General features: G+C 39.3%; 1 protein-coding gene across 5 annotated transcripts in view; it reads right to left on the minus strand.

The window, feature by feature from the left end:
* The window catches only part of VEZT (vezatin, adherens junctions transmembrane protein), a 64,893-nt gene that overhangs the window by 38,641 nt on the left and 376 nt on the right, over window positions 1–25,876 (minus strand). For 4 of the 5 annotated variants that reach the window (XM_069773501.1, XM_069773500.1, XM_069773503.1 and 1 more), the window contains exons 2-4: window positions 11,111–11,245; window positions 2,981–3,070; window positions 329–504 (exon numbers count right to left, since the gene is read on the minus strand). In XM_069773501.1, the coding sequence (XP_069629602.1) occupies window positions 329–504; window positions 2,981–3,070; window positions 11,111–11,245 (401 nt within the window). Of the gene's footprint in view, window positions 1–328; window positions 505–2,980; window positions 3,071–10,078; window positions 10,200–11,110; window positions 11,246–18,141; window positions 18,526–25,876 lie in introns of those variants that run through there. The other variant, XM_069773504.1, reaches the window with a different exon arrangement.

Below are 25,876 nucleotides of genomic sequence, written 5' to 3' on the forward strand. Positions count from 1 at the left end.
CTTCACATTTATCAAAATCACCATTGTAGAGCTTTAGAAATTAATGAATTAATCAACCATGTTAGTTCTTCCTTATAGCATATATTAGGCTTTGGAAGTATCGCATTCATGTTCATGTAGCTATCTCAGATTAAAACTCACGCTTTCAATAAAACACCCAAGGGAAAAAACACGCTTATATAAAAATCTGGGGACTAGTGGACCAAAGACTCAAAGACCTGAGAAAAAAAAGTAGTTAGTTTATTTCTGTATTTTATATTAAGAACACACAATATATTTTTTGCTTGTTTCTCAGTGAATATAGTGGTAGATATTCTCTGTACAATACCAAATATTAGGAGTTGCTAGGGAGCGTAGCGTTGGAAGCTGTCCGTTTTCCTGTTGCTTACACTGCCCTGCAGACAGGATACTGGGGTCAAGGAACTCAATCAGTTCCACATCCTCCTGCAGCAGAACTTCCTGTTGCAGGATGGTACGGAGCGTGTCAAATCGAAATCCAACATCCTTACCACAAATGGGCAGCAGAAAAAACAGGCATTAGTAAAGAATATGCAAATTCTTAAAATTGAGTTAGCAGAACAAGGAAAACATCCAGACACTCTACACTTTGCTAACAATCTGTTCCCAAAGACTACAGGAATGTTTCAGATATATCACAAGTAGCTACTTCATTTTTATTAAACTTGCTTAACTTTAAAAACTAACATACTACCTAACAGTTCAGACTTGCAGGATGCATTGCACTGACTTTGTGATCTGACCTAGATAGTAACAATACCTGGAAACATGCCACAGATTATGCCAATATATTTGCGTAAGAATCAGAGAGGTACTATATCTATTAGAAGATCATTAATAAAATAGCAAACGCTTTGGGGTTTTTTAATGTCATGACATAATTTACATCATTAACAAAAAAAAAATTAGAAAGAGAGAGAGATTACAAACTAGCCAACAAAAAGTCACCTGTGGACACTTAATAACAGTAGGGTCAATGCACTGGACTCAAGCCCCAAGCCAAGGCAGTGAAGTCCTCTCCTGCAGGATTCTGTGCCTTTCTTTCCCAACAGAACTTGATCCAAACATGGAACAGCATGGGACTCTGAAGCCCTCACTTGCTAAACTCCAGGCAAACTTCAGGGAGTTACTTACTTGTGGATTTGATGCCATGATAAGCATTTCCTATTTTTTCCCCTACAACTATAGCTCTTCAAGACAAATACACAGCTCTTGAAGACAAATATATCCATCAGAGAAGCCCCCATAAATTTTAATTTGGATACTGCACCAAACTATAATTACAAACCACTTCAAGTCAAGAATGTCATAACAAAACCCAACAAACACTGAACACGTGCATCTGCATCTAGCTAGATTACAGGAGGTAAAGGAGAATACTTCTGAAAACCCTCTAATAGAAGCTGTTAACAGAAGTATGACATTTCACACTACAAAATTGTTCAGTTCTGCTACTGACAGAATTAGATTCTTTATGAAACCATAAGATAGCTAGGCAAAAGTTTAATTCCACACATTTATGTCACTTGAGATAACTTGCTTTCTACTTTTAATGGAAAACATTTGTTTCAGGACTGTGCGCAAGAGGAAACTCTGCCCTCCTCCGATGCATCCTGTGTCATTTCAGTACTCTACTGTAGCATGCAGCAGGAGAAACATGTTTTCCATATTCTTTGGTTGTGTCTCCATCTCAAGAAAGTAAGGCTAAAAAAAGCTGTTAATACCTTTGATTCATAGGGGAAGAGGGAGGAAGAAAAAAGAACCAAAGATCACTACTGAGAGGTTTCAGAGGAAATTTTGTCCTCTTGAGATAAGGGAGAAGAGATAGCAGTTGGACTCAGCAGAACTCTGAGAAATGGAAACCCCTAACTTCTCATGTTGCTCGATGCTTTTTTTTTAAGCTACATTTGAAGACGTCATCCCTACATCATAGTAGGGAAAAAATACATCAAAATTCTAACTTCTAAATTCTGGAAGAGTTTGCATAATGTGACATTTGCAAGCCAGACTAGGAACCTGAAGCAGCTGGGTGCAAGTTAAAGCAGATCTCCGACAAGCCCAGGCTAGAGACTGAACTGGCTAGAAAGTGGCACTGCAGAGAACAAATGTAAAGGCAGCATAAAACTATTTTTAACTATCTGGGCTCAAACTATCACCCTTCAGGTCTACCCCACATAGGCTGACTTGGGCCCTAAAAGTTCCTGCAGGCTCCAGGAGTGGGAGAATACAACTTCTGGTGAGGCAGATGGACATCCAACCTGCTTCTGAACTGCTGAGATGAGAGCACGTCAGTAGTGCAGAGAACTGTTCTTGCCTCTCCTTACAGCCAGACTGCTACACAGATGTCATCTGCTCTTAATGTGTAACACGGTTCTGACGCATTATAATGGAGGTGCCTTAATCTGCTTCGCTTTTCCCAAATGCAGAAGCACTGCGGAGAGCAGTGAAGAAACAAATAGGCCAGGTTGGGTCCAGGGGTAGTACAGCTGCGTTTGTGCTATGCCTGAACTAACAAGCTGAAACAGAGGGTGAAGCAACACTCAGATGAAGCTCTAGAGCCTTCTGTCTTGAGCTGTGTCTGCAAGGCGCCAGGCTGCAACATATGGACTTTCTCAGTCAGCGCTTCCACACTGCCTTCCACCTCCAGCTACACTGGAGGTTAACTCCTTTCAGCTTTCAAGAGTTTCTTTAATTTCTCACACATTTTATTTTAATTTCTCTTCCACATTTTGAACACCTTCAACCTGGCTACTGATATTGTTCCCATTCTTGGGTGCCCAATTTGCCTGGCACAGTGACTCTGAAAACCAGAATCAATATTATCTGAAGAATAAGTAAAACTCTTAGAACCAAAACCAACAATACAGACCAAAGATGGTGCTCAGAGGATGAGGTACAAAGGAGAGAAAGACTTGTGGATTAGGAAAGGAAATGGGGAAAAAAAAAAAAAGTCATCACTTACCAGTCGGTGAAGTATGTCATCATCTTTCTTATACTGTGGAAAAGGAAACCAACTTCTAAAGAACTCAACTAGTTTTGACAGGATGCCTTGCTGAAGGGAAAAGAAATTACTCCAATTAAAAAAACACACCAAAGCCAGAAACAAATAAATAACAACAGACAATTCCTTTATTTCTGCATTTCTTGTTAACTCAGACCGAAGTACCTGTAAGGAAGTTTCGCTTACTGTGTCTGGCCTAACTTCAGAGTACTCGAAGGGAACATCTGCTTCCCGTCAGTTTGGCCGTACACAAGAGTGTGAAATAAAGCTTTCAGTAACCCCACCTATTTGGAGCATAATGGATTGTTATGTTGTACTGTTAAAAATAACTATAGCTAGAATTAGTTTGATCTCAAGTTGGCAGCTACTGCATCGATATGAAAGACTTTCTCCTTCCTTGAGGATAAAAAAAGCAGTGAAGTTAAATGGCTGACAGGGACTGAAGAAAAATAAAAGACCAGGAAAGGAACAACCTCTCCTTGGCAGACCACCGCAGCTTGAGGACAAGGCTCAGGAGAAGTTGTTGACAGGGACAGAGTGACTGTAAGAAGAGGAACTGTCCCAGAAACTCTCTGTCCCAACCAGTGCGTGCTATCAGGTACTTCGTCTCCATGCTGCTTCCCATCCAACCTAAATCCACACTTTCATCTCAGCTGTAAATGTAACTTCAAACGCCACTCATTAGAGGGACTCCCTCTCAGTCATCACACATTTTACTTATGTATCTTCCTAAAATATGATACATGAAAGAAAATTAAATAGATACATGATTTTGCTTCACTCTGCACCCATTCAATGAAAAAAAAAAAATGGAGTTTTTGACACACACTGTATATCTACTTTCCTCAGACTGAACTGACAGGAAGTATTTCTCAAAATATTTACTTACATATATTTAATGAATTCTGAGGCCCTACCTCTTAATCTTCAGACTGCTGACACGTAATACAATCAAACGAAGTGTATGCCAAAAAAAAAATGTGGAGCACTTACATTTTGTGGTGTACTGTTTCAAAATAAAAAAAACCCCTAAACATTGTAATAGCTTAATGTATAAACGGTGTCTGCATTAAAGCAGCTTCTGTTTCTCCCTCTTGTTTTTTTTTCTTTCCTTTTTCCCCTCTTGTTTTTTTTCCTTTCCTTTTCCCCTCTTGGTTTTTTTTTTTTTTTTTTTTCCTTTTTTCCCCCCAACTATAAGGTGGGACATAGAAGAGTAAAACGAAGTAACAGGAGCTTGGAGCTTTGCAGTGAGCCCTGTGATCAGCCTGATGGCCCTCTGAAAGGCGATGTGACACAAGTTTGATGCAGCAAGCCAGGGCAGAACAGCTTTGAGTAACATCAGAAATTGTTACACTAAAGCCCTTATGCTTCAACAATTTTTGAAATAACTAACTTTGGCATCCATTTAGGTAACCTAACTCAAGTTTTTCTTTAAGTATGTCTCATCTTTCTGTGTACAGTTAGAATTGCAGACCTATGCCAAAAGGAAGTGTTTTTAGGTCAGCGGAGAGACAAACCAATAATAGGGTTTTCATAATGATAGCTCTTTCCAATACACAGACATCATCATGGCTTACTAGGAGGAGCTATCCCAGTAACCCACACTTCTTAGACTATGGAATAAATCCAAGTGATTGTATTTTGATGTTGCTCAAGGGCACTGACATAAGTTGGAAGAGTGTCACAAACTGCAGCACTAGATTATCCTCCAAGTTTCTTCTAAAGTGATGCAAAATAAAACAAAATTTTCCGATTACAATCTGTAGAAAATTGAGATTAAATAAACAAAGGTCCTTGCTCTGCATTTGAGTTGTAGACTGATACTTCATTCAGAAGTGCTTTCCTCTGTACTCTGAAAGCAGAGTACAGAATGAATTGTCCAATTTAAAATTACGCCTCTCAGAGCCTACCAGTTTCAACTCCTTAGCCTTTATAAGCCTTTGGGTTTTTATCATGAACATTTAAACCTACACTAAAGATAATTTTAAACTGCTATCAGCTGACTAGACTGTGGAATTACTGAAAAAACCACCATACTATCGTGCTACATAAGTAATCTGTTGGTTTATTTTCAGTGTTTTAATTTAAAAATAAAAAATCTGAGCTTGCATAAACACTCAACAGGCATGTCAGTGCTTGAAAACACAAAACAAGACAACCCACTGTCTTGGGCTGTGACCCAGTAGACTACAGTAACGCATTAGATTATTCAGATCCTTGGAATAGTGTCTCACAGTTTGCATTCCCATTGGGAGTGTTACTGACAAGTAAAACAACTTTCATCAACACACAAGTCAGGTCATGTTGCCAATGCTTCTGGAGTATTCTTCTTACAACTTTAGAACACCACTCAGTCAAACTCTGTAAACTGAATAACAAAGATGTATAACTCCTAACATTTAAAAAAAATATTGCATAGGACATGCACATTTTAGGTACATTCGTTTGTATCCTAAGTAAAATTCTAAAGACTATTTCTCTTTTGTACAGGATGAACCTGAAATGGCAAACCAGCAGGTATCTAAAATATCATAATTCACGTTTGCACCTTTCAATTCTGTGCACTTCAGAAAGAAGATAATGCTACATATTAAATAACTTCCAGCTACCCAGAGCTAGCATGAAGTGGGTGGAAGCCCTAGACAAAGGCAAAGAACTGGTCCTTCTGCCTTGCCACATCAGGTCACCTGCACAGCTACTGAGGGCTAGCCCCAACACAACCCTCAGCAGCTGCCTCCAGCACCAGCCCTGTTCTAGTGATGAAATATGTCCTGGTTCTGGCTGGGACAGAGTTAATTTTCTTCTTTGTAGCTGGTACAGTGTGGTTTGGATTTAGTGTGAGAATAATGTTGATAACACACTGATGTGTTAGTTGTTGCTAAGCAGCGCTTATCCTAAGTTAAGGATTTTTCAGTTTCCCATGCTTTGCCAGCAAGCAGGGGCACAAGAAGCTGGGAGGGAGCACAGCCAGGACAGCTGACCCAAGCCAGCCAAAGGGATATTCCATACCATAGAACATCATGCTCAGTATATAAACTGGGGGGAGTTGGCTGGGAGGGACGGATTGCTGCTTGGGCATTGGTCAGCAGGTGGTGAGCAATTGCATTGTGCATCACTTGTCTTTTCTTGGGTTTTATTTATCTCTCTCTCTTTTTTTTTTTTGTTATATTCCTTTTAATTACAATTCTTCTTATTATTTTTATTAGTATTATTGTTGTTATTATTATATCTTATTATTAAATTATATATATTATTAAAATATAATATTATTATATTTTATTTTACTTTAGTTATTAAACCATTCTTAACCCATGAGTTTTACTTCTTTTTTTCGATTCTCCTCCCCACCCCACTGCAAGAGGGAAGGAGTAAGCAAGCAGCTGCATGGTGCTTAGTTGCTGGCTGGGGTTAAACCACAACAAAATATTATCACATCTAAGATGGGATACGGTGTGACAGTATAATCAATTTAAACATTCAGGTATACACAGCAGTCTAGGAAAATGACTGAGAAAGGAAAAATGTAAATGGAGAGAAATATATTCCTCAAAGATCAAGCAGAATTACCCAAATGGGATTTAATTCCAGAAAACAGGTCTAGGAGCTCTTGCAAACAGTGCTTTTGAGTATCAAGTGATCATGAGACCAGAACTTTAGCTGTAACTTTCTCCAGAGATTGGTACAGCCAGGAACACTGCACCTATAATTACCATGCTAAATCACATCTCCATACTCCCTCAGATGGGAGCTTGGCATTTCATCTGCCCTCAGCACACAACCTTGAAGCACCTTTACAGCTTTTCAGCTCCATGTTCACTAAGGCCATGTTCTGATTAAAAAAAGACACCAAAACCACACACACAGAGAACTATTTAAGATGTGCTTCAAATTCAACTGATGCCTCTGCCTTTCGTTAAGCCTGAACCATATGATCTGCTTGGCAGGACAGCAAGACACAACAGCGATGTTTGTATCAGTCAGTAGGAACCTCTTTTTTTTCCACATTTGTTTTTTCAGTCCCTGAAGATCCCAAACTAGATCTTTGCCTTGCCAAAATCTTGCTACATGTCAACAGATTGTATCTGCACAGGGTTCCTAGCTGACTGAATACAAGAGGAGTAAACAATCTCAACTCAATACTGCAGCTTTTCTATTTTTATTTTAATAAAGTGTTTAAGGCATTTGTAAACTTGCTTTTCAGAACAGAAGGGAAACGATACACACATACTAGGCATCACTGAGCATGGAACATCATCTACTCCCTGTGATCATATTTTGCATTACACTAAGCCGCAACTAAGATAATTTTCTATTAGGACTGTGAGTAGGTACATATTCAGAACTCAGAAACCATTTGTTTCCCAGACATTTTATAATTTCAGTAGACTAGGCCAGTGAAGGCTGAGAGAAGGGAAGTGATAACAGTTTCATGTAAAAATGAGGAAATGTTTGGATGGGAATGTAAATGATTTGCCTGTATGTCATAAAAAAGTTGCAACAGAACCTCAGATCCTCCTAAATCCAGTCTACTTCTTTAAATGTGTGGCTAGCTGCCTCTCCCTCATTTGCTTTCCTTTTGAGACACCCTACCAAAATGACACAGAAATCATATGACAACAATAGACTTTCTGATATCAGATTACAAAAGAAAAGTGTTAACGTTCCCAAACTGGTACTAGAACAGCAGCAGGAAGAACCTATGGCATTTTATCACTAGAAATTACACACAGGTTTCTTCCTTGTTTCCACTACGTGTCCTTGTCTAGACGGAGATGAGACAATGCGAATGACATCCTAGTATTTGTAAGAAACGGACAGCCCATTTTCACACACCCACTGCCTTCAAGTTGCAAGGCAAACCATGACGAATTACTTCTACATCTGACACGAAACTGGAGGACTTGCTCCCAACGCAATAAAATTAAGCGTAAAATGCTTGAGGGGAAGTGAGAGGGAAAGAGCAGAATACTCGAGGCTTTTAAATGCAGTATATCTTAATACTTTTGAGGTTCTTCACCCCACAGCACTTTTGTATTAAATTCAGTGGAAATGATACACATTAACATAGCATCATACTGCTTTACTGACTTCCACCAAAGTAATTACACAAAATAAAATAATCCAGCTAACAAGCGATAGTCCATGCATTACTCTGTAGTAATGAACAGATAGTAGGCCAATGAAATATGTCACCCTAATCTTCAATTAACAGTGGTTTAATTAAAGTCTTCCTGCACTAAGCCAGAACAGGTATCTTCAATGTAAATGTACCACAAAACTGCCAATAGCTTTAAAGGGAAAACATATTTTCAGGTGGTTTCTTGAGAGTTATGGTGCATACCAACTGACAATTCTGAAAAGTAAGGGTAGTGGACCTAATATTTCCATGAATACTTTTAAAGATAGTATAAATTAAAGTATAAAAAATTGTGAGTTAAACCCTGAATCAAATTCAGCCCTGCTTTGTGACCACTGATAGAAGTAATCACTACTGCAAATGCAATAGCTATCCACATCAACAATAACTAGAAATCAATTTCTTCATTAAATTTAAAATCCTACATTAGAGAAACCAGCCAAGGAAGCATGGAGACACTGCAAGAATCACTACTCCTCCTTCCCTTAGTTAATCTGTTTCTTGGGGTCAGAAATCCTCAGCACACGAGACTGGATTTCTGTATCGAAGCTCCTTCGTAATTTTTTTCTACATGATTGCTGAACTCTTTGAAAAGCTGTAAACTCTACAAGAACGTGGCTGAACAGTACTAAACTTAGGGATTCTTAATATAGTATGATTATTTTTTACAGGCTCTGTTTAATCCATGTGCTGGGCACACAGTGGTACTTAGTGGTCCGCTCAATGGATATGCATCCTGCATCTTATCTACATGGTCATCTTTGATCAGAAAGCGGGGCATGAGAGAAGGGAGACATGGCACATTTCCATAGGACTACAAGTCTTACAAACTGGGGATCAAGGCTGTGAAGCAAAGCGTGCAGTGCACCTGCCCAACAGGTAAACACAAACTATGACCAATCTACCCATGAAGATAGACTCCAGCAGGACTGAAGACCAAAGCAAAATGTTTTATGTTTTATTATCCTGTTTTTCAAATGGACTCCTGGGTGTGTGAGGAAGCTTATACAGCCTATACAGAGAGTGGCTGAAATGAATATCACTATATGAAAGTATGACCCATCAACACTTCTCTGAATAATGCTAGATGAATAAGCTTCACACTGCAGCTTCTAAATTTCCACTTCAAAGACTGTGCATGCCAGTCCTTGCAAGTACACCATACCATTGCAAGCATTTCAAAACCCACAAATTCTTCCCCCAGATAAGAAAAAAACTGACGCATGTTATCCACATCAATTCATACACTTCCAAATCCTACCCCACATAAGATCCTACACAGAGCAGAATAGATTAAAAATCCCACAAGAAAAAAAATACTTCTGACCTAAAACAAAGGAGGAACAAGAGGGATGCGTACAAAACCGAAAAAATGTTGTTGAAATAAAGCCTAACTAACTGTGACTATTACTTGGCTAATTCCTTGAAGCATCTGAGAACTGAGTAGCGGATACATGTCAAGATGGCATTATTTGAGAAAAGATCCTTAGAAAAGCATCAGCTCTCCTCATTTGCCATACGATCCCCCACCCACCAAAACCTGCAGGGAGACCTTCTGGAGATCTCAGGGCCACTCATATCGTATTGCCTGTGTTTGGGAAAAATAGGATGCTCTCCCCAGTTCACTGCCAGCTAATTGGGAGGGTGGAACGTTGTGGAGCAGGGAAGCAGCAGAGGTTACAAACAAGAGGAAAGGGGTTGTGAACATCTGATTTGAAGATGACTGAAGAGGTATAAAGCAGGAATGAACAACAGGAAAACAGAGCTCTAGTGAGTGGTTAAAACCCACAGCAGGCAAGAATCAGATGACCTAAGGTGCACAAGGTTGGAAGCTACTGTAGATGGTGGGGAGAGAGGAGAAAGAAATGGTAATTCTTCAGAGGCAACGCATCAACCCATGAATGCTTGGTTTGGGTCATTACCTGTGAGGTGCCGCCCACCTCAGCCTGCAATGGCCAGGACAGAGAAGTCTGCATGGAGGCCTCTTTTTCCTCCTGGCTTAGCACATAGTTGGAGCATGTCCACTGAAAATTGAACTCTCCACTATGGAAGTGAAAGAGGTAGGCTCTGAAAGCCTCTGAAAGAGGCATGCTCCATCTAGGTGCTATGGAAAAGACAGGCCAGCTACTGAATTTTCAATATACTTGTTGCAAAGAGATTCCTACTTTAGCTGCCTCAAAAGAGGAATTTCCTCACCCACGCTACAGCTCCTCATCTGAGTCACATTGCCTGTACACTACCAATAACAATAAAATACCATTTATTTTTAATAAGGAAAACAAAAAATGTATAGGCCATAGTAGGTGTTAAATGGCCAAATTCTCAAGCATAATTTTAATACCAAAATGTTTTAAAAAAACCCACAAGCCTTTACTTAGAATGATAGAGATATAAGAAGTCTGAGCTAATCAGTTGGTGATCCTTGTCAGCTGTTACAGTTAGAAAATTGCCATATCCTAACCACAGTTCTACTATCTCATTCAGATTCGTTACTGTATTTATACTTCCCAGAAATCCTCTTTCTTAATATGTTTTGTCACAGTGTAAGCAATATTTAGCAACTGAATGCCTGAGAAGGGCTAGGAACTATAAATATTTTGTTCCAGAAAATCACAGGTTTTATTCCCAGAATGTCATGCTAAGCTAACATAATAATATCCAGTACATAAGATAACTTATAACACTCAAAAAATTCATTATCAAAGTCTCTTGCTTCCCCAGCTTACATAAGTGCAAAGAAACACTCCAAACTATACTGGCAAATATGTGTTCCCAAACACATTTGCAGACAAGATATGAAAACTGGTTGGGGTTTCTATTTGGCTTTTTTTCTTTCTTTTTTTTTTTTAAATACAGTAAGAGATTCATCTTTACCCCGCTGATGTTTGCCTATTTGTGAAGTAATGCAGTTCTCTTTCGAGAAGATAAATACTCAGGAACAGGAGAGCACTCACTTTCTGGGCAGCATGCACAGTCCGCTCTTTTTGGCTTTCCACTGCTGCACATTGCTCTGCCTTCCGTGACACAGATGAACATACTTCAAAATCTGTGTGTCCCAAATCCTGCAGATATTGGTAGAGTGGGGAATTCTGAAAGAGAGTTAAAAAACAAAAATGAGAAAAAAACAATGTTAAAAATCATTCCCTGTTTCCCACAGAACACAACTGAATACAGCAAGCACATAACCAGCAAAGAATGGATTGAGAGCAGCCTTGCAGAGAAGAACTTTGGGATAGCAGTGGATGAAAAATTGGACATGACCCAGCAATGTGCGCTTGCAGCTCAAAAAGCCAATCATACCCTGGGCTGCATCACAAGAAGCATGGCCAGCAGGTCGAGGGAGGTAATTCTGCCCCTCCGCTCTGCTCTCGTGAGACCCCCCTGCAGTACTGCGTCCAGATCTGGGGTCCCAAGCACAACCAAGACATGGACCTGTTAAAGCAGGTCCAGAGGAGGGCCACAAAAATGATCTGAAAGGGCTGAAACACCTCTCCTATGAGGAGAGGCTGAGAGAGTTGCAATTGTTCAACCTAGAGAAGAGAAGGCTCCAAGAGGACCTTATTGCAGCCTTTCAGTAATTAAAGGGGGCTTACAAGAAAGACGGAGACAGACTTTTTATCAAGGCCTGTAGTGACAGGACAAGGCGTAACAGCTTTAAACTGAAAAAGGGTAGATTTAGCTTAGATATAAGGAAGAATTTTTTTACAGTGAGGGTGGCGAGGCACTGGAAGAGGTTGCCCAGAGAAGTTGTGGCTGCCCCATCCCTGGCAGTGTTCAAGGCCAGGTTGGATGGGGCTTTGAGCAACCTGGTCTAGTGGAAGGTGTCCCTGCCCATGGCAGTGGGGTTTGACTAGGGTTGGAAGGTCCCTTCCACCCAAGCCATTCTGTGATTCTATGCAACAGGAAGAAAACCAACACAGTTAATAGCAAAGAAGCCAAAATTTTGCTTTAAATATCTCCCTTAGGTTTCATCCTGACCATAGTGAAAGAAGCTGCAAGACAGTCAACGTACAAAACAATGTCATGAGAAATAAGCATGTAAGCAATCAACTTTTCCCACAGCAACATTTTTTCTTGGTTACCTGATAGAGTTCCTTAGCTTATATATTACATGGTTTCAATAAAAAAACTATGCTATTTGGCAATATATTTTAAAATATCATTGTGTGACTCCAGAACACTTAATGACACTGTTTTCCTAAAGTTTATAAAAATCGAATAGAGTATACTTTGAACCACTTCTACTGAGACAAACTTTAAAACTAGAGCACTTTTCAAACTTCAGAAAATAAAGCCTCAGTGTAACCTGATTAGGTACCTACAGACTGTTTTACAGAAATGGAAAAACATATTAGAAAAAGGCTTCTGCTCTCTCCGAGGATGGTACTAGCACTTCTGGCAAAGGAGTATCACAGGTATTAAAAAAAAAACACAAACAACTAAGTTTTTTAAGCTGCTGGCAAAACTACTAATTTACAAAAAGTTCTTAACAAAACTTCTTAGAGAAAGTATGGGATTCTGATCACCACAGAGTGGGTTTTTACATGTTTAGATATTTATGTATATAGACTTCTGCAATTTCTTGTTGTCATCTGCAGCAGATATCTAGATTTATTTAACTCTTATTTTTGTTTACCACCACATATATGGCAGTATCTAGGATAGACTTGATGGAAAGGATATTTATGCTAACTCCAGTTCTACTCAGAACATGTAAAGAGCCTTTGTTTTTAAGAAAACCTCTCAGCAATTAGTCTTAAATAGCCTAGTTAGAGATTCATTTTGACTTCGGAAAAATTTTATCAACATCCCACACAAGTATTCAAACACTAGCAAATTGTATGGGAAGAACACAAACCACTTTAAGCATTATAACATACTATCAATAAGATAAAAATATTGTAAATAAAAAGTCAAAACTTTACAGTAAATAATGCACAGTTGTGGAGGTCTGCAGAAACAACCACCAACAGAACATCTACTACAAATTGTTACATTAACTATCATTAACTTGCTGGTGCAAGTTGCGAAGGCGGACCATCTGCTATGACCATGTACCAACATGGCCAAATCTCAAATGACTGCTTGCCATACAATAAAATTTGGAAGCAATCATTCATACTAGCTGAACAAATTAACTTGTTACCTCTAGGGATTTTTTTTTTAACCCCACCACCAAAGTGCTATTTTGATCACTTACCTATTTAAAGCATGCAAATCCATACTTTGGCATGCTCTGCTCGAGTTACTCACAACAGATTCAGTGTCCGATCATTACCTGAAACTCAAACATTCGTACTAATGTACAGACAATGCCCCTCACCCACCATGACAACAACTGTGCAAAATGCTACGATAGGTTAATGACTCATTTCCTTGTGGGAATTTTGCCAGCGTGACAACTCAAGCCTATCTTTTTTCCGAGGACCCTTCCTCCACAGTTGAGTACTTTTTCAAATGCATCTGACTAATTAAACAATGTGCTGTTCTGCACTGGCTGGAAAGAAGGTATGTTTCTCACTAAGTAGAGAATTACTTAATTAAAATGGAAAAGAAAACATAATAGACTAGAATATTTCTCTTATTTAAGACACAGTTAAATTCCCTTAGTAACTTCAGGACAAAACTCGAAATATGAATGGATATGCATAACTTCGTCTTCTTAAAATGGTTTTCATACAGAGCCAGACTGCGCGCTGCCAGCACACCTGGAACAACCTGAACACCCCAACACGAGAGGATTTAGGGTAGCATGGAAGTTTCAGTAAGAACCAGACACAATTTTCCCCATTTAGGCCAAGGCGCATAGACAAAGCAGTGGGTGAAGATAGAGTGTTTTATTCAAAATCATAGTTTTGATGCTCGCTCCAGGCAGGACTCCAAGGAAATCGTATCTAGGCTCTTGGCAGCCCTGTCCATCATCTTGACCATCATCTTGACCATACTTGTCATAAGCAAGGCCAGCCAGCACTTGACACATAACTATTCTTGTACTTTATTGGTACTCACCAGATACAGACAGCTGGCAAAACAACCCAAATATACCAAGGAGTTTTTCCACTACTATCTCAGGGTGCACCTCGCTTTCGTGTCCATGATGAGATAATTTTCTAAAAGCTGATCAAGAAAATCGGTCTAATGCTATTTAGATTGGTTCCATTTCATCACAAAAATGGATGAAGGAAGGCAGAAAGAGAGACAGAGACTCTGTCCACTGAAGACAGAATTAGCTAAAATCCTGAACGCTATGTTTAGTAAGTGAAATATTGCAGAGATGTAAGAACGCCCAATTCTTCCCTCTTACTGGGTATTTGGCAAGGTCAAAACCTTCCATCTAACTAATTAGTACATTTTCTACTCTACAGAAATAGTAAAAAATACACCGTCTCTCCAAATGTTAATGAAACTAGCTAGGAAGAATAATTTCATTTGTTCTTGTAATCAAGGCAGAATACAGGCACCTTACTAGTTTTACATAAATTCCTTCTGATTAACTTTTTGAAGGTTTTTACAGGGTCTCATTATGGGTAGATTTGCAATTTTTTTATCACTGCTCTGAACTGGAAATCAGTTTTCTGACTATTTTCTGACTATTTGAGTTAGCAAATGTAACTTGAATGTTTATCACATATTCCTTCAAGTAGATACAGATTCTCCTCCTTCAGTTTCTCAGAAAGTACTTAGGCTACAATAATCCTCCTCTAACATATTTTTCTGGCTCCACATGCTTTCTCTTTCACATTTTTTTCTAAAAGATTATTAGTGGAACTTAAGTGCACATTGGAAAATCTCTTTTTTTATTAACTTAAATGACCAAGAACTATGCTGTGACTAAAATCCCCTACGGTGTAAGTAAAACCACCATTGTTCCCCTTTCCAAATCCATTAGAAGCATGTAAGATGTGGGTAAAGAGAGCACTGAATAAGAAGTGGGTTGAAGCCCTTGTGAAATTACATTACTAAGAACCTTAATGAATCGATCACAAAATTCTTCCATTAAGACTGAAGTCTCTTGCGTAGCACAAGCAGCTTTACATTTTTGCTCAGAAAATTTGATGATTACACTCCTCTTCTATTAGAAATATCACTGATGGCATACATACATTAGCCTATGCTAACATAAAAACATACACTATTTATTTATTTATTGTATTTCATGTCCTAGATACTGCCCAACTTTCAATGATACTGACAAGCCTGTCATCTGTAGAGCTGTGTGGTCTGTGTAACTCACTGAGGATGTCTCCACCAGTCTATAGCAAATTTCTCCCATGATATATGTAAGTCACGGCTAGAAAATCCAGTATAGGAACTTTTAAAAGTTGAAGGCTACATTTCATGTCTGTGAACATTCACACAAAAGTTCCAATATTATTAAAGAATCAGAAAATTATTAATTACGCAACTACAGAATTGCAATATGATACCATTAAAATATCCTATTCTATATACTACTTGTTTCAATACAAGAGACAGAAGTATTATACTTAATGCTTACAAAGCATTTTTCATCTTCACAAAGCTTTAAAACCAATCAAATCTCATAATGTGTCTGATGTGCCACAAATTATATCTCTGAATTTCTAGCTTACATCTTTACCCAAACCTCTCACTCCTAAATGCCTTCGTTCCCATAAAAAAGATCACAGATATGCACATATTCTTGCACATGCACTTTAATTATGAGAAAAGTTCCTTGATTTCAATTCATGCTGTCACTCATCAGCATTGTCAGGCTCAGCTGTTTTCACCTGCAAATGCCATGATAATACTAAAAAAATCTGCTTGGTTGGGGAAAATAGGAGGGATCTGCCTTTTTTCCTCCCGATTTTCTTTGCCCAAAATTCATGCGTTCCTTTTTTCCGGTCTAACATTAAAAAAAAAAAAGGCAACTGATTTTACATTTCTGCATGTATTATAGATACTATACTTTAAGAAATTCAGAACATAACAGAAAGTTTGTCCTTGCAAGCAGTAATAGGTTGCAACTTAAAAAAAATATAATTTAGACTTGAGAGAAAGCTTTTATGTTAGAATGTGAGGTAAAGGGACAGCAAGGTTGTTTCAGTGGATGGCATGAAAAGGAAATTTAAAATATAAAATCTCATCTTCCTATAAATACAGCATCATATTATTCTAGCGGAATCTATTTGCATGTATTTTTGAATCTTTACTTTCAACCACTCTCGACTTAGTAACTGGAATAGTTAGTATTACTCATGTTTGACTGTTTATTTACTCCTAGTTGTCTCTGGTAGAATGACATGGTAATGACTAATGTACAAAGTAGAGAAGAAAAAAAATTTCAATAATTCAGCTTATTGTTATGTTACCATCATACTACCAGTTACTGATGGGAAGTATTTTCTCAAGAAAGTGAGGATACCAAGACAGGGTTTTTAAGCAATATGCTGTATTTATTTCTGAAATTTCTTCTAAGTTTCTTCTTCTACGTCACTTTCTGAGACCACCTAGATACAAGAGACGGGAATTACATTTACAGCCAGGGCATTTTTTTATTATGGTACTTGTCTAGAATGTGTGTGGAAATGGAAAACAGTTCCAGGACCAACAGAAGACAAAATGCCATTATTCTTTGGTGTACTTCATGCAGATTATACATGGAAAATCCTCTTAAAGAGTGAAGCAAGGTAGTCAGAAACAGTTGATGTACTGAGTAGGAAAATACTTTTTGAAAATTCTAAGAATTAGGGTTTTCTGAGGACTCAGCAGAGACTGACAACAACAACATAAACCCCCAGTTATGTTTCTATGACTTTTCTAATTCACTACAGTCAGTCATACTGAAAATCCATTCAATTGTAACTAGACATTTATAGGATAGTATAGTAGAGGTTTATATAAGTTCCCATTTCCAGAATCAAGAAAGAAAAACCTTTGCTCCTCATTCATAACTCCCTGAGCATATTTATTTTAGAGTCATACTACTAAAAATAATTTCACTCACATACATATGTTTAACTAAAACTCTCCTTTTTTCATTGTTGAAAGTCGTTGGGTCTTATTCTAAACCCAAGATATATTATGCAGGATTAAAGAACAGTCCACTAAATTAGTTTTGTTCTTTAACCCTTTCCCAATGCTTATTTTAATGCCACTTGTCATACAGCACTGACTTGCTTAGGAAAAAAACATCACCTAAACTGAAGACTAAACATCATCTTTGCAACTCTAAGCCTACAGTAAAAATAAATACAAAAAATTCAAAACCAAGCCAAACATTAAGATAATCAAACATGTATAACATTGCCTACTGCTATGTGATGGAAAGATTGTTATAGTAGAGAACTCCCCAGCTTCAGAAAAGAGCTTACTTTTGATAGGTATCTAGTCAAATACTTACATCTATTGCAGCCTTGCAAACACAGATATTGCACGTTAATATGTGAGGCATTTTGTGTGTATTCTGAAAAAAAACTTTGCAATGAGAAATCAGATTAAGACACTGTTAGCTTTCATAGTGCTGTTACAATAGCAGCTGAAAATCAAAGCCACACCCAAATTATTTTTGCTGATGCATCACGAAGTAAATGACTCAGGATTTCTCCATTAGAGACGGGGTCTTCCCACACCCAATATTCTTTACTATGATAAAATTCACTACCTAGTGAACCCTGCCCTAGTTTCCAACCATAGCTAATGGAGCAGATTAACCTTACAAGTAATATTTAATGCCATTGCACAAAATAAGAGGTTTAAAGATCTCTTCTTAAAATACAGATAAGTTTTTCCAAAACTGATGTTTCCAATATGCCAAAAACACTGTGGGAGCTTAAACCACCTCCAAAATAACTATGAGTTATGAATTATCAGTTAAAAAAAAATAATTAAACATTTCTACCACAATGACAGCAAAGGCTGAGATATGCTGAACAGGTGGCTAAACTCAGAACAAAATAAACAGTATTCAAATCTCCACCCCCCTCTCAAAACACAGATTTGAAGAAGTAGAGCTAACACTCACAGACAGTGCGATCTTTGTCTCCTGGAAGAGGGTATTCCATTTTTCTCTTTGGTACTGCTCCCATGCACCTGACAGAATCTCGCCCACCTCCCCGTTTCTTTCCGCTTGTCCCTCCAGGATGACCCGAGCCGAGGATGAGAAACAGCCGTCAATGTAATTGCACCTGTGCCCCTGCACAGTAGCATTTTCCTGACGGCATCAGCGGATGCAGTTTGAAACTTCCCAGGACCGTGCAATTTCTCCTGACTAATGTGGCTTTCTAACTGGGGGGAGGGAGATGAGGATGACAGATTGCTAAGGGCTTTTAAAAAGATACTGCTTGAAAGAATTACGGCACATCGATCTTATATGCAGCCATTAATAAGACTTTCCAAGCAACAGTATTTAAAAGCCTTGGTCATATTCTCCTGGCTGGCAACCACCTCCTCCTGTGCTTCGACTGACAAAGAGCCAGGCGCTGAGAAGGCTAATATTAGACAATGACTTCAAGGCAGCAAAAGAGTCATTTAAATTTCCTATTCTGCTTTCACCGCCTCAGGAGCATAGACCTTGGTTTCTCCAGCACTACTGTATTATCTGATTTAGAAGCAGGCTCTGAGAACTACTTTGAAGCTGTTCCCGGATATTTTCTGATGCATAATATATATCTAATTCTGCATGCTCCCACGTATCCTGAAGAGTTAGAAAAGTTTTATAGCCTGTGTATAGTTCTGTATCACCGGATCTGTGACAGGGGAAAGCAATAAAGCTCTTTCCTTTGCATTTTCAGCAGGCGGTTGCACATTACCGCCATCGTGGAAAAGTCTTAGAAAGAAATATTACGTACTAGACAAAGCCCTGAAACCCACTGAGAGCTCTGGATTATTTACCTGTTCAAAAGGGGACCTGCAAATACAGGTGAAAAGTTGAGCAGGACCTTTCTGACAAGGACAGAGATGAAAAATACCTGAAAAACTGAAAGCAAAAGCAGTAAATGTTACCTTCCTGGGAGGACAGGGTAACAGGCCAGCCAGACTCTGTACCTGGAGCTTTGGGTGGAAAGTCACTGATCATGCAGGTCATCGGACTAGGCTGATACAGGATAACTGCTTTGTTTTATACCAGTTACTAACAACTCACAGGTTCTACCCCTCACTTACATTCAAAACTAAATGAATCAAATTAATGCATCTGACTGGTAAACTAGTAGAGTATTTCTGAAATATTTTTGAAACCTCTTTAAAACACCAGCTCCAAAGAATTAACTTGCTTATCCATTATAAATCATGTTAATTCTGACTCCTAATGAGAGTCTTTACTGAAGTGAAAAGTATCCAAGAAACAAGAGACAGTCACATTATAATGACTAAAAGTACAGCAAGTCATTTTTTTTTTCATTCAAGTGTCTCAAGGAAGTTGATTCATGACTAGAAGTTGTGAGAGCAGTTACTGCAGTATTAACCCTCCCGTAAACGTGACCCCAGAGTAATTAATACAAAGGGGGATTAAAAAATTTTTGGACCAACAGACCTCAAAATTTACTATAGATCATCATGTACTTTTGTCTTAAAATTGTCTATTAAAAATACTAAAGGCAATATGGGTTTACACACCATATGGCCCATATAATACTTTTCTCCATCCGTTCAGATATGACATTAGTGTTATCCAAAAATGCATGATGAGTTTACTTGGCCTCCACAACAACCAGTCTGTTCTCTACACAACTTTAAGCTTGCAGTTTCTTTTATTTTCTCTCCGGTGTCACCCGCCTCCAGTAATGTGACAAAAAGGAGCACAGCCTGTCCTCCCCTCCCTCTTAGCAGACTGAAAATATCCAAAATAGTCCATCCATCACTAGTCCAGGTGCCTCTACAGTACACTGCAATTTGCAGCAGAGGGATCTCCCCAGGCTGCATTTACATGGTCAATTTACTCTGCCATTACTAGTGGGTGCAGATGAAAGCTGCAGTACCATTTTAGAACACTAATGGTAATATTTATACAGCCAAATGGTGAGATGGAACAAGGAACTGATCTGATTGTAAAAAAATAAAATCCATCTTTTTCTTCTTTCTTAGCCAGGTTAGTTTATAGTCTAATCAGTCTCCTGAGCCAGTTTATAGCATCACCCACAAAGCCAGGTGCCAGCATAAGTAAAAGGATGGGAATAAGCCGAAAAAGAGGACTGAAGCCCGAACACCTCTTCTGGCAACAGCCCACAATTCAGGCACACAAAGCACAGTCTCAGAACCAGCTCATCAGAATGAAAAGTGAACTGCAGTTTTGACAGAACTGTGCATTTAAAACTGGCATTATCTCACACATGTGTAAAATGAGAGTACTACATCTTTAGTCCACCCAATATTTGGTGAGAAAAATCCTGTTGAGGAGCATTACTGACCCTACCATTGAAGTTGTATCAATGTTCTTTTTCAGCTTCTTCTTTTTCCTTACTTATAAGGTCTGAGATTACTTTTTAGAATTCAACATTTATAAGCCTGATACTTGACAAAAGTCACATTACTTTGCAAGTCCTGAAGTTTTCAGGTTTTTGAATGAATGTGACTTAAAATTTTCATCACAGCAAAAAGTTTCTGAGGTTAGGTTTCCTGGGGTTTTCATTTGGCTTTGTTTCATTTTTTAAACAAAATAATTTTAGAACAGCTCAATTCAGGTGGAGAAAGCATTTGTGAAAACAAACATCACTGAGTGTTTTGATAAAATCTACACTTGGTTTAAAAGGGGTCAGATGAGGATTTGAACATCTCAATTTAGGGATGCACCAGTGTTCTAAGCAAAGAAATGCCATATTTTATACATGTTTTAGTATTGTAGGCACGCAGGGAACACATCAGCTAAAGGCTGTTCTGAATGTAGTTGTATTATGCTGGGAAATGGTGGTGCCTCTTGATGGAATCTCTCTTCAATCTTACAGAAATCTGTATATCAGAGCATTACATAAAGGCATCCTCCATGCCCCTCAGCACCAAGCAGCACCTTGGCTTGTTGCCTAAATAAGCAGTGAGAGTTGTCTTTCTGAACCTGACACTGGAGTGCATTACGATGTTGCTCAATATTTCCCAAGCACTTTTGTCCCACGTCCCTCCTAAACTCCACCGTTCCTACCTCCTCCCCGCACAGGCCAGACCCAGTGCCATGGAGTTGCCAGCTCTGCTGAGCCCTGGTGCTTCCTTTCTTTCTCAGGATGGCATGCTGCTTGTAAAGCACTTCTCCACTGTTTTCAGGACTCATTTTTCAATTAGCTTCTTCCACTACAGCAAGAAGACAACGCAGACCGTGTCTCTCCAAACTCTGGAAAAGGTAATTCCATTTCTGTGCATATTTACCCCCCATGATGGGAAGATGACTGCTTGAGCAAGGGCTGGCTGTGAAATGAGAGCACCTGTTACACGTTCAAAATCTCTGTTCTGAGTTTACAGGTTCCAACTCTAGGTTCAGTAGAGCTGTGTTCAGTATTTTACATAAACTTTTTAATTTGGACATGAGATTTTTGGTGCTCTTTGTGTTCACCCCCAGCTTGTTTTCTTTTTAAATACAGATTAGTATGGATTCTGAGATTTGATGCAGATAGGTGAGCCAAGGAAAGTCTCATTTTGTTAACTTGGTATTATTCTCACATTTGCACAAAATAAAATTTGATGCTGGGAAAGATCACATATACAATTTACATTTTGTTTTTCAGCCTGGGACTTCTAATGGGTCAAACAATAAATCCCAAATTTAAAAGTCTGGAGTCATACTAATGATCAGACCCTCTAGATCTAGAATGAAAGATTAGATTCAACAGTGACACCAAGACACTCAACCAGACATTAGTGGGACTACTTCTTAACATGCATTTCCATTACTACTGAAATAGCTAGTTAATAGCAACATCAAATAAATAATATGGACAGAACTAGTTGTAGGAATGGCAGAAGACTCATGACTTAATTAAAACAATGTCTTAAGTGAGGAAAGTTTTCTTTCTTAATTAAAATTAAAAAAAAAATGGAGAGAAAGGTTTACGGCAATTAATTAATTCGGTACTGTATTTTACACAATTCTACATGCAAAGCTTTACATTTCAAACATTGTGTATGAAAAAGCCCTTAAAAATCTAAGGTGGTGGCAGTTTGACATTGTGAGTGTCAAAATCTCATTTTTTTGTGCAATCTGGTGTAAAATCTTGCATGGATTAACTTTCTTCTGCAAACACAGCATTAAAATGGAAAACAACAAAAGTCAGCTCCAATCCTTCCACCAGAACCATATAGCTGACACAGTCAGGAAGACTTTCTGGGCTTAGGTTCCAACAACGGTCTGGGTGAACCTGAAGGAAGGAGCATCTCTCCTATGAGGAGAATCTGAGAGAGATGGGACTGTTCAGCCTGGAGAAGAGAAGGCTCAGGGGGATCCATCAATGTACATAAATACCCAAAAGGAGGGTACACAGAGGACGGATCCAGGCTCTTTTCAGTGGTGCCCAGTGACAGGACCAGAGGCAAGGGGCACAAACTGTAACATTTGAGGTTCCCTCTAAATATCAGGAAACACTTTTTCACTGGGAGGGTGACCAAGCACTGGCAGAGGTTGCCCAGAGAGGTTGTGGAGTCTCCATCCTTGGAGGCATTCAAAAGCCGACGGGACATGGTCCGGGGCAACCGGCTCTAGGTGGCCCTGCTTGAGCAGGGGGGTTGGACCAGATGATCTCCAAAGGTCACTTCCAACCTCAACCATTCCATGATCCTGTGAGCATAGCTTTAATATCTATCCAAATGTAAAAAACAAACTTGCACAAGCGCATTAAAATATAGGACAAATGACTTAGCTGGAAGCAGAAATCGGGAGCTGAAAAATGCACTCAAAGAGCAGTGTTTGGATCACCTTCATCCCAGTGTTCTGAAAGAATGGGCACAGGAGATCAAAGATCCAGCAGAACGGATTTTTAATAAATCTATAAACTCAAAAGTGGAAAAAAGCAAACATAGTGCCTATATTGACAAGGAGAAAAAAGCAATCAGGAATATATCAAGCCTATGAATCTGATCAAAAGCCAGCATGCTACTGAGAAGAATTATTCTTTCTTGCAAAATTGAAAGACAAAGAAGAAAACAGATGATCATCAAAGAAGATAACACATGGGTTCACCAGAGGTAGACTGTGCCAAACTCACTCAACATCTTTCTTTGACAAGACAGCTAATTTTTCTAAAGAAAATGCAAGAAGTTTATATGGACTTTTTATACTGTGCCGTATGGGGTATGGACTTTTGATACTGTGCCACATCAGTTAAGATGAAAAAGATAGGAAAGGAACCAAATATATAGATGGCAGAGATAACAGTGGGTTATGCTGAATGAAAAGCTATCAGCTAAAGAAGGTTACTAATGGAGTTCCTAAAGAATGAGTCTTTGGTCAAAGCTTTTGAATTTTCCTTAATTTTTCCAATTCTCTCCCCCATTCCACTGGGTGGGGGGGAAGTGAGCGAGCAGCTGCGTGGGGCTTAGTTGCTGGCTGGTGTCAAACCATGACTGGATAGAGTATAGCAGCACTTACTGGATACAGTAAAATGCCCATCATTTATTATTGTTCAGTCACAATGATCTGCAATGGCTCTTGAACTGGACGGAAAACACTGCTTCCCAGGGCAGTGATGCCATGTTTGCACTTCCTTTCCTTCAGAGATACATTTGATAGCGAGAAAAATGATTGGTCCTTGGAAGCTCATAAATATCTATCAGTAAGCCATCATCTGTTTGATGCTGCAAAATTTGTAATGCAGACAGCTGTCATTGATGTATTCAGGGCCTGTTGGACAGAGCTATGACCTGAAAAATGTGCAGAAAATAACACTGGGCATAACTGTGGTGTGGAACAGGTAAAGTATACCCTATTTGCTTCTCCTCCCTCTCCTACCCATTCTGTTTGGTATGAAAAATATGAAGGACCACTTCTTTCCTGATTATGCATTTAGTAGCACACCACTACTGCTTATAATATTGACCAATACCTTGTTTGCAAGAGCTCCAAAAGCACAGAGAAAACAGCTGTTCACAGTAACCTGGGTCTAAATGCTGAAAGCCTCCTTGCAACAGTGACTGCTGAAGAACAACATGGGAAGCAACCTACTGACGTGCAGAAAAAATGTAGTTGCTTACCAGAAACCACAAATAATTAAGGGGGAAGAGTTTGGGGCCCAAGAAAAAAATTAAAACAGTAATTAAAAAATAAATACGTTGTAGCATTAACTACCCAAATACTTTTCGGCTCCTTGTTAATTCCCATCTCTGGTTCATCTGTGTGGAATATGTTCATAACTCTCTGTGGAGCCTTCATTTTACAATAGCATGAACCCTACTGAGCACTTCTGAAGATAATTTTTGTGGGTATTTCAAGGTACCTGTTATTATCAGCAGGTATCTTGCCCAGCTCTGCACCCCAACCAATCAACTAACAAAAAAAATCTGTGTTTTTCCTGCTGTTGCTTATCTGCTGTTATAGTTGTACCCTTACAAATGTAAGATATGTTACTATGTCACTCAGTATACCTCTAAATGTGTATATACATACACACACACTTGATACAGTAATGTATCAAAGAGCCTTTACTAGTGACGGAAATCCGTTACCAAAACGCAAAGAAAATAGTGAAGTGCATATGCACGTGCAGGGAGATCTTTTACTCCCTATGCAGCAGAACTTTTTCAATCAAAATGGTAACTGCTGCATGAACTGAAGAACTGTGGAACTGTAAAACAAGTATCACTTTTACTGAAGAAGGAAATGCAGAGGGTGGGCATTATACCCATGAAATAAATTCTCACCGTGGGTTTATGCCATTAAAGGAAGTGATTTAACATAGCAGCAATATCAATAACAGATTTTATTGTTAGCGGTCAAGGTTGGTTGTGGATAAACACAAAACTTGGTGGTATAGACCAAAGCCATAAACAGGTAGTACTTACGCAGCTGAGAAAAAAATCATTCCTTAGGTAAGGAGCTTTTTGCGCCCTGGTAAAACCAGAAGCCTTATAACTATTATAATAATTAATCATTTTAAAGACAGTCTTTCTCTATAACCACTTTCTCTGTACACCTGCAAAAACAGGTGTGCCCTCCGTGAAGATGCAATTACATTTACCCGCTGCAAACCGATCTGATTCCGTTACTGAACTGCAACAGCAGCTATATTTAGCCGCTGTTTTAAATAAGGCCAAGATGATGTTGTAGCCCCGTTATCTAACAAGACACGCAATATAATCGTAAAAGTTTTCTGCAAACCCTGTGAATAACACAAACCCTAGAAAAGTAAGGTAGTTTCAGTACTTACTACACAGACGAGTGAAACGCACCTTTTACGTGAATCACACTGATTCAGAAGCAGGATTTATTAGCTACACAGCGGATTTACCGTCCCTACCCCCGACCCCAGGGTTCAGTGGCCAGCGTCGGGCGGTGGGAACCCGCACAACCCCCCCCCCCCAAGCACCGGCCTTTCTGCCCCAGCACTTCGCAGGCTGTGCCGCCGCCACACGCCTCACCGACAGCCCGCCCGGCCGTTTAACCCCTCCTCAGCCCCTCACGGTGCTCAAAGGCCGGCGTGGAGCGGCTCCGAGGGGAACACCCGCCCGGCCGCCGCACAAAGGATCGCCCCTTCCCCGGCAGAGCCCGGCCCCGGCTGCCTCATCCCGTCAGCGATCCCGCCCTCGGCCTCCGCGGCGGGACTTCGGGTCCCCGGGCTGCTCTGGAG

The sequence above is a fragment of the Haliaeetus albicilla genome, chromosome 28 (assembly GCF_947461875.1).
Source record: "Haliaeetus albicilla chromosome 28, bHalAlb1.1, whole genome shotgun sequence".
NCBI classification, from domain to species: domain Eukaryota; kingdom Metazoa; phylum Chordata; class Aves; order Accipitriformes; family Accipitridae; genus Haliaeetus; species Haliaeetus albicilla.